This window comes from Odontesthes bonariensis, chromosome 3, assembly GCF_027942865.1.
Source record: "Odontesthes bonariensis isolate fOdoBon6 chromosome 3, fOdoBon6.hap1, whole genome shotgun sequence".
Classification (NCBI taxonomy): Eukaryota; Metazoa; Chordata; class Actinopteri; order Atheriniformes; family Atherinopsidae; genus Odontesthes; species Odontesthes bonariensis.
Genome location: NC_134508.1, coordinates 13365246 through 13375018, shown reverse-complemented (window position 1 = coordinate 13375018; position 9773 = coordinate 13365246). Strand labels below are relative to the sequence as shown.

Here is a 9773-nt window from a genome sequence, read left to right as displayed (position 1 = left end):
TTAAATCTTGCCAACAAGTGGAGCATAAGATCAAAGGGGATGGACTGTGACATTTCATTGGGAAAAAAAAAAAACACGTACACAACAGAAAAAGTTAATTCTGGTTTGCCTTACATAAGCCCAGTTTTGTTATTTAATATCCACATCTCATAGTAACGATTGAAAACAGTTTACACAGTAAAGCTTTTTCACTCATTTTCAACTGGTTTTGCTTCCATACAGTATGAAACCATGGTAACCATGGTATTAAATTAGATTGTATAAAACACCGTATCTCCTTTAAGCTCCCTCTATCATTGTCAAGCCTTGATGGTGGTGGAAAGGTCCCTTAAAAGGTCTTTGGCTGAATAAATGCACAAAAGACATTGTTGGAGTTTCCAGTCTTACTTTATTAATCAATTCTGAAGACTGTGATTTAATTTCCACGACAAAAGACAGTTATTGAATATAGCAAAAAATGAATTGGCAGAAATTCTGAAGGTCAATAAAAATTTTGACTTGATTTTAAGAAAAAATATAAAACTTTTTTTTTTAAATACAGACTTTGACATTTTTTTTCTAATTCTTGTGATCTTAGTTAATAGTCTTTAGATGAGGAAACCAAGTAATTTCATGTATTCATAGTTTCTCGCATTGAAAAAATGATTAGTAATTCGTGAAGAAAGTAATGGCAGAATAGTCTATGATGAAAATATTAAGCTGCTGCCCCACTATTTGAAAATATTCCTAGAACAAAAGTTGAAATCCTGTGCACAATTTTGCTGTTTATTCTTAGCATACTTGTAAGAATTCAAATGTTTTCTCTATTTAATAAGATTTTTTAACATTGTTGTTGACCATACTAATGTCTACAACTAAACACACTAGATATGTTTTGTATCTATGCAAATAGTCATTTAGTTTCTCAGAGTAAGCAGCAGCTGCTCACATAGTAAGGAATGACTGTCCCAAATACATCCCATATATGCTAGTTCTTCTAATTGTCTCTATTAGGCCTGAAGGCAGTGTTTTGATTCAGGATAAGTGTGACAGCCCACACAGCATTCTCCAGTGCCGTAACCAAATCAGAAGTGCCAAAAATAGCTCATATCAGGCCCAAATAGTTCTAGTATCTGGGTGGGATTTGGATCAACGATCCCTCTTTGTCTCACTCATGTACATTGAGTTTGAAAAAGACATTTTAGTGTCATCTCAACAGATATTTCATGCAGAGTCACATCTCTGAGCAGGATCAGCATGTGTGATATTTCACATTTGAAGGATGTCTTCTGTGAGATTTTAAACATGTTTTTTTTGTTTTGTTTCAAAGGCGCCACTTAGCCTTTTAGAGTTCGGGGGAGTATGGATTATGATACAGGCTGCAGTGAATAAACAACCCAGGTTATCTTTTTTTTGCAAAAGGACATCTGAAATGGATGGTAGTCCCAGGTACAATTTATATAACATGTTTGTTTTTGAGCACCTGGGCTTTAGGCATGATGTGTCCTCCTAATTTGGTAATCTAATGGCAAATTCAAAATGTAAATGCTTTTTTTTTTTGTTTACTTCTTTTCCATGGCTCGGGGTTCCACACATTACATAAAGCGAAGGTTGCAGGCAGACACACACAGGTGCACACAGGGTCACATCAGCATTTATGCTTTATTTGCTTATAGTTTTCCTCAGTCTGAAAAAGTAATTCACATTTAGCCAGCTATTTGTGTAAATTTGATCGCATTAAGATGTTATGTTTGTTAATTATTGAAGCATTGCTGATTGCCAGTTTAATTTCTGATTCACAATCAAAGACCTAACAGGATTCTCTCAGCTAAAAGTAAAATGTGTGTTTAGCATATCAAAACTGAGTCAAACCCAATTCTCACATAACTGACGGTGAAGATCGTTCACTGGATCTCCAGTATAACAGACTATTGAAAGTGTTGTGCAAAGCAGAGACTAGAGGGGGGCTGTGTGGTATTTGCGTACCCTCACCTCTCTGTTAGCTAACAGCTCTGTGGTCATTATGCAACCACATGAACAAATATCGCTATATCTAAAGGAGGATGAGTGTGGCTTCCAATCACTCTTCATAGAGAGGATGTGTGTGTGTGTGTGTGTGTGTGTGTGTGTGTGTGTGTGTGTGTGTGTGTGTGTGGGCGTGTGTGTGTGTGGGTGTGTGTTTTCTACATAAAAAAAAACCTCAAGTGATAGCAGGTCCACATGCGGTGTTTCAGGTGTGCATGCGACTTAAATCACAAGCTGGGATTGTGCTGTTTATTGGTGTGGCTCAAAAAAGAACTATCACCATAACTATAACACAGCAACCAAACACAAAGAACTTGACAAGTGATATAATCTTCCAATTCACACTCAGCCTTACATCAGTGCAGGAAAGTCATTCAAATAGCTGTGTTCAAGATCATCCTTTTCACACCAGCACCACCAAAAAGTTCAATTAACAACAGCGGCTTGTCACGGTATCACAACTGAGGCAACACTGACATCTAGTGGTGAAACGTGGTATTATAAAAAGCTGAATTCCCAACAGACGCGTAATGGTGTTTCCACTTTTCAGTTCCATTAAAAGTTTACATCCTTTCACCTTAAACTTAACACTAAAAGGCTCAAACTTTTGACATAAATATTACTTCAAAGATGCAACATAAAAGAGTTTCTCACCCCTTAGTCTGATGTGGGAATAATGGTGCATCAATTTAATTTAATTTAATTTAATTTATTTGAATAGGGACAATAAACATTAATGAACATCAGTATAAAAACAAATGTAAATATGCCGGATTATAGCTACAAAGCTAGTTTTCATCCGTAGTCCCTAGGCAGGCAAATACACACAAAATTAAATACATTAAAAAAATAATAATAATAAAATAAAATAAAAAATATATAATATACAATAGAAGCATCACAGGGAATGTTTAGCGTCTAATGGTCACATGACTGGTTTGCTTTCAGCCATAGTTTGAGCTGAGCTCTAATCACACACATGCAGTCCAACCTGTTGACCTTCTTAGAGACAGAAATACCAAAACTAGTCAAATAAACAGGAAGAATAACCTCAAGGCATTTTTGGTGGCACAATCAGTCAATTTTGCAGTGTCCGTTTGTCTCAGTTCAGTATTGCTTTGCTTGTTTTGTTTTTTTTGCACATGTAGTGTATTCTGTCTCCAAAGTATCAATAGTAAGATCACATGTCATGAGGAAAAACTGCCCATGGATGGATCATTAATATAGTAACACTGATGTACAAACAGCATAAGGCTGTTGAAGATGGTCAGAATGGAACAAATTATCACCTCTTCATATGCTATACAACTGAGTAGTTAGAAAACGTGGATGTTTAAATGTCAAATAATTAGAATGAACATTTTTGTATTTGTGATGAAGTAAAATAGAAGTTGCACAATTAGCAGTACTGAAGTAAAATTATATGACAGGTCATAAAAAAGCGCTGTGGTCTAATTAGAAGTTCATCAGTCCACTGAGCTAGTGTGGATGAGGTTGTGTTGGTCACTATTACTGCTGCTACGATGTTCAATGGCACAGTCACTATGAAATAAAGTGTAGTTCTGTTGAAATTCCATAGGAAATTTACAGAAACCCCTTTAAATCTAGATGCTTACATATCCACACTAAAGTTGGCAGTTTATAATAGCGCTCTGTTCTGTTACAAATTTGGCTTTTCTCTTGTAGCAACCAGCAGTTCATCTTAGGAAACTGACAACAACACAGCAGAATAACAACAATGTGTGCAAGTGGTTGTTTTTATTTTTTTTATTTTATTATCTTGTAAACATGCGCATTTCCAGTCAGTGAATTTAGTAAGTCTGCTTGTGTGGTCGTATTATTTATAAATGTAATGGTCAAGTTGTTCTGTTCCTGTGCTGTAATCATTTATAGGGTGGTTGAAATTGGTACACTTTACAATCAAGCACTCAAAATTATGGACAGAAAACCAATCCGTTATCACCATTGTCAAATCCTCTACAAACATAATTTGTTGAGCTTTGACAGTTTTAGCAATTTGTGTTTTCTCAAATTATTTTTTAAATGCTTTCACAATTTGGCTCCAGAACCACTCAGGGAATTTATAAAGAGACCAAACAGCAGCAGGACAACAAGAGGCAGCTCCAACCACAACTGTACAATCCCTAAGTGCAGAACATCGTTTGGACAGTCGGTCTTTTCTTTCAAAAGCTGTAAACTCTGGAACTCACTGCCCACAGATATCAAGTCCATCAGTGAGTTTAAATTGTTCACCTTTAAACTTAAATGTTGGCTTAAAACAAACCAAAACTGTACACACTTGTAAAAATGTGAGAGTGAATGAATAGATTAATGTTCTTATGTAAATTAATGTCTATTTTAGGTTTATTTTAATGTTTATTTTAATTTTGTGTCAGCATAGAAAAGCCTAACCAGGGACGGGAGTTGTAAATTAGCACTTGTTGCTATACTCTATATGCATCACATCAGCTACAAGCTTGAATTTGTAGCTATGTCCGATTGTATTGTCCCTGTCAAATAAACTAATAAATGAAATGATATGAAAGATGGTTGAAGATACCATTTGGTGTAACTTTGAAACTCGTGCCCATAGGGCACATTTTTCTTATGGGATGTGCTGCTAACAAAAACTGAACACATTTGCCTGACTCAGAAATCTGCAATTTATTTAGGTTCACAATTAAAAGAAGGGGAAACAAACTGTTGAGAGTTGACTATACTGCCTTATTGCTTTGTTATGTCTTTTAATTTGACCTTTTATTTCTGGCAATGTGTTTATGTGAAGGTGGCCTCACTTTTACTAATAGATAATGCTCTTACATTGGTAATATAATCACTTAACATGAATTTAAAGTCTTCCAAATTAAGAGCACAACTGACAGTACAGATTTACATTACTTCATCCATGCATTTACACTTGTGTTCATAGGCCTTTCAGAGGGGAGAGGTCAAACGTGGGGAGCCTTACATTAACAGCTACTGCTCACTCCGGGATGGTGCGCCCCCTGGAGTGTGGGCGGGCTTTTTTATTTACAATATTATATTGAAAATATTACCTTTTGAATTCACGCGCTTTTAAAACTAAAATATTTTTCTTTAACACCTTGAAGAAAATGTGTTCACATACGTGGTGGCACGCGGCCTGCTGTGTGCAATACGTCTCGTGAGTTTTGTCTCGGAGCAGTGACGTGTGTCAGCGGCTTGTCTGGTGACGTGTCTCTCCGGCTCTCTCTTTCCTCACGGAGCGGCTGATGGAGCCACACTGACTCCTCTGAGCACTGAAACTGGTACCAGCTACACGGCAGGAGTCGGCCTAAGGACGCCATGGGGAGTACGTGCTCTTCTTTTCTCTCGTGCACGTGTCGGGTTGATATTGAATAGTTGCTATGTTTTATTCTACAACAATAGTGGACGCTCAGCGCTTGAAGAAAGCTAATTAGCTAACCTTGTGTAGGTTTAATGGGAAGTTGAGCTAGCTTATAACGGGACCAAGTTTGAAGCCAAAATTGTGTTTTCTCGGTATTTATGAACATTACAGTCAATTGTGTCGCAGGTTATAAGAGATTTGTTAAGTCTAGTGTGTACCTCCTAAATATTGGCGTCAAATTTCTGCGTTTAAATGATTTGATTTGAGATTGAACGCTTGTTAGCATGTCGCTAATGTTGCCTGAATGAAAAAGAACGAGTGATATTTTGGTTTGTTTCCTAATTTTTCTGACACCACTGTTTGCACACTGACTATACGAGTATGCGAAATTACTTGAGTTGTGTGTGTGTGTGTGTGTGTGAAATCAGTTGCTGTCAAAGCCGGTCACAGTGATTGACAGAGCTGATCAACACTGATGCACCGCAACCGAAAACGATTGAAATACGACTCTAATGTCCACAGCAGTGGGTCTCAGCCTTGCTCAGATGAATGTTTCTACATGCAGTTTGTTGTTGCATTAGTAAGTTAACCAGCATGTCATGGTTAGCTTTGCTGGCAGCTGTTTAGGTGCTGGTTAGTGATGACGTAGCATCTACACTTACCTGGTGTAGGAAGTTGAACAAAAAAACTAAAGTATTGCTGAGGGAACGGTTGATCTTAAGTGTCTTTAGTTGATCTTTTTTTTTTTATTTTGTTATGTTTCTCTTTTTTTCATGCAGTCAAATTTTTGGAAGTCATCAAGCCTTTCTGTGCTGTCCTGCCAGAGATTCAGAAACCAGAAAGAAAGGTAAGCTCTTGCTTCTTTGTATCTATCGAAGCCGTATTGTTGCACCTGTGACTTGGCATTAATGGCTTTTTAAATGCTTTTTTATTTCAAACCTTACAGATTCAGTTTAGAGAAAAAGTGCTATGGACCGCCATCACTCTTTTCATCTTTCTGGTGTGCTGCCAGGTTGGTATTATTTATGACGGTCAACCAGCCTGCTGGTGCTACTCTTGGTAACATTGCTTCTTTGCACTGTGTTTCACATCTCCTGTTGTTGTCCTTTCAGATTCCTCTCTTTGGCATCATGTCGTCAGATTCAGCAGATCCCTTCTACTGGATGAGAGTTATCCTGGCTTCGAACAGAGGTTCGTTATTTTTCAAATTTGTTATCGCACTCCAGTTACAGCGCTCCCATGTTTTTTCTGTTTAGTTCAGCCACGGAGGCAAACTGATGTCACAGTTGTTACAGAGAGCTATGTTATCTCATTATCACTAGCCTTTTGCTAAAGGTCAGTACACTCTGTAGCGTTGTTTTGATTCCCTTTGTTCTACAGGTACTCTGATGGAGCTCGGTATCTCACCCATCGTCACCTCAGGTCTCATCATGCAGCTGCTGGCTGGTGCCAAGATTATTGAGGTGGGAGATACTCCCAAGGACAGAGCTCTCTTCAATGGAGCTCAGAAATGTAGGTCTAACTTTGCTATTTCTGGAGTTTGTCACATAGCTTTTGAAACCTTGAAGATGCCTTCTTTGATACTCTAAAGCTCTCACACACACACACACACACACTACTGTTCAGTTCTGTTACAGCAGATTTTCAGGGTTTTTATTATTACGTTATTTATTTTGTCTGTGCTTTTCGCAGTGTTCGGAATGATCATCACCATTGGACAGGCCATCGTATATGTCATGACTGGCATGTATGGGGATCCTTCAGAGATGGGTGCTGGGATATGCTTGCTCATCATAATCCAGGTAAATATAATCCACCACTGCACTTCATCTTGAATTACAAGAAATGGAATGTCAATCAATCCGTTGTACCCGCGGTGTTCACATTCGTCAGTCTGTATGCTGTTTTTTGAAGAATAAGTGAGGCATGATTATGAAGGAATTGTTTGTCGTTTCAGAAAGCTAACGTAGATTATGATGCTTCCGAGGTAGTCTTCCTGCACTCTGCAGCTCATCTGTGCGCCGTGTCTCAAAGCAAACCTGTCTGTGTTTTCAGCTCTTTGTTGCCGGTCTGATAGTCTTGCTACTGGATGAGCTCCTACAGAAGGGCTATGGTCTAGGATCTGGTATTTCTCTCTTCATTGCAACCAATATCTGCGAGACCATCGTCTGGAAGGCCTTCAGCCCCACCACTGTCAACACTGGCAGAGGTATCAGCATTTTAAAGCTGAGGAATTAAAGCAGGAGACGCAGCGCAATCTGTATCACAGTGACTAACCCTGCCGGTCCTGTGGTTTGTCCAGGTACGGAGTTTGAGGGAGCCATCATTGCTCTCTTCCATTTGCTGGCCACCCGCACAGACAAGGTTCGCGCTCTGAGAGAAGCCTTCTACAGACAAAACCTGCCCAACCTCATGAACCTCATCGCCACTGTCTTTGTGTTTGCAGTGGTCATATACTTCCAGGTAAACTGAATACCGTTACGGCTCAGTTGCTTTTATCACACCAGACAGTTTTTGGAGTACAGGTTCTTTACTTAATATTTGTGGCTTCATCAGGGCTTCAGAGTGGACCTGCCCATCAAGTCAGCTCGCTACCGTGGTCAATACAACACCTACCCCATCAAACTGTTCTACACCTCCAACATCCCCATCATCCTGCAGTCTGCCCTGGTCTCCAATCTGTACGTCATTTCTCAGATGCTTTCAACACGTTTCAGCGGGAACTTCCTTGTCAATCTACTGGGAACTTGGTCGGTGAGTATATTATAGATGTCTGTTCAGGCCACATAGGAGACATGCGCCTGTGTCAGAGTTTATCTCTCTTACAAACACTTTGTGTTCAGGACACGACGAGTGGAGGTCCTGCTCGGGCCTATCCAGTGGGCGGTCTCTGCTATTACCTTTCTCCTCCGGAGTCATTTGGTTCTGTTCTAGATGACCCAGTTCACGCTGTCATCTACATTGTCTTCATGCTCGGCTCCTGCGCCTTCTTCTCCAAGACCTGGATTGAGGTCTCGGGATCCTCTGCCAAAGATGTAAGTGTGTTTTTGTGCGATGGTATGCAGGTTGGTTTCCATCAAAGTCCAAAATTGAAAACGGCCACTAATGTCGTGGTGTGTGTCTCAGGTGGCGAAGCAGCTGAAGGAGCAGCAGATGGTAATGAGGGGACACAGAGAGACCTCCATGGTGCATGAACTTAACAGGTACAACGCAAACATGAAAATACAGTCTCAGGTTCAGTATCTGCAGCTTAAAGGAAGCCGTTTTCTTCATCGTGTATTTCGAATTTGTCTCTGCAGGTACATCCCCACAGCTGCTGCATTTGGAGGGCTCTGTATAGGAGGGCTGTCTGTCATGGCGGACTTCCTGGGTGCCATCGGATCGGGGACAGGAATCCTCCTGGCTGTGACCATCATCTACCAGTACTTTGAGATCTTTGTGAAAGAGCAAAGCGAAGTTGGCAGTATGGGAGCACTGCTCTTCTAATATGAAAATAGAAATATGCCAATTTTCTGATGCACATCAGACACAAAAAATCCAGTCCATGTTTCTTTTTTTTCTTTTTTTTTCTTCAATTTAGCTTTTGTTTTGTTTTTTGTTCTTTTCAATTTGCTCAGTGTATTTTGCAGCTGAAATAGGTCATTTTTTACTCCACCACCTCTGTTTTCCATCATATTGCTCTCTCGAGTAAACTGTTTTGTTTACTCGCAGGGTTGAGCATCGCATTGAGTCTCTTTACCCATCTCTCTGCAGGCTGCCTAAATCCCCACTGATCATCATATGAACTGAAGAATGCTTTAAAGCACATGCGTGTGAGAGGCTGTCTTTGACTCACCTCAGGCATTTGTCTTTTTTTTTTTTATTGTAGCATGTTCAAGAAACACTAAGACAGCAACAGCATGATGATGCTCATCTCATGCTGAAAGCACTGTGCCTGAACATTTCCGGTGAGCTGATAGAAAGCCATGTCATGGTCATCGCATAGCAATCATGCCTGAGGTTTGTGGAGGACTAGAATAGGATGTGAAAAGCATAAATGAAATATGCTTGAACTCCTGATAACGTTCTGGTAATCTCAGACAAACGATTAGTGGTTGTCATGGACCTTTTGTTTTTGTTTTATTTTGTTTTTTCAATCAGTGACTATATTTGTATCCACGCTGGTCTTACGTAGGGCACAGTGTTTGTCCTCCGCCTCTGGGTGCTCAAAGGAGAGTGTTTGTTTTTTTTCTTTTGTCGTGCTCTTTTATTCCCAGACTGAATCGCTGCACAAAACTGCCGAGATGGTCGGGATGAGGGTGGGTTTGATAGGGCTGAAAAAAGGGGTTTCAGTTTTTGTTTTTACTTTATGTAACGAACATAATTGTGTTATTAAAAAGAACAGAATTTGTTTTCCAACACA

At 39.6% G+C, this 9773-nt stretch overlaps 1 protein-coding gene across 1 annotated transcript; it reads left to right on the top strand.

Moving 5' to 3' along the window:
• The first annotated feature begins 5235 nt into the window (after positions 1–5235).
• LOC142376803 (protein transport protein Sec61 subunit alpha-like 1) lies at positions 5236–9773 on the top strand. The gene is made up of 12 exons (XM_075460385.1): positions 5236–5335; positions 6151–6218; positions 6318–6383; positions 6484–6562; positions 6752–6883; positions 7064–7173; positions 7427–7580; positions 7674–7834; positions 7928–8125; positions 8215–8406; positions 8498–8574; positions 8671–9773. The coding sequence occupies exons 1-12, from the start codon at positions 5329–5331 to the stop codon at positions 8855–8857; spliced, it is 1431 nt and encodes a 476-aa protein (XP_075316500.1). The 5' UTR covers positions 5236–5328; the 3' UTR covers positions 8858–9773.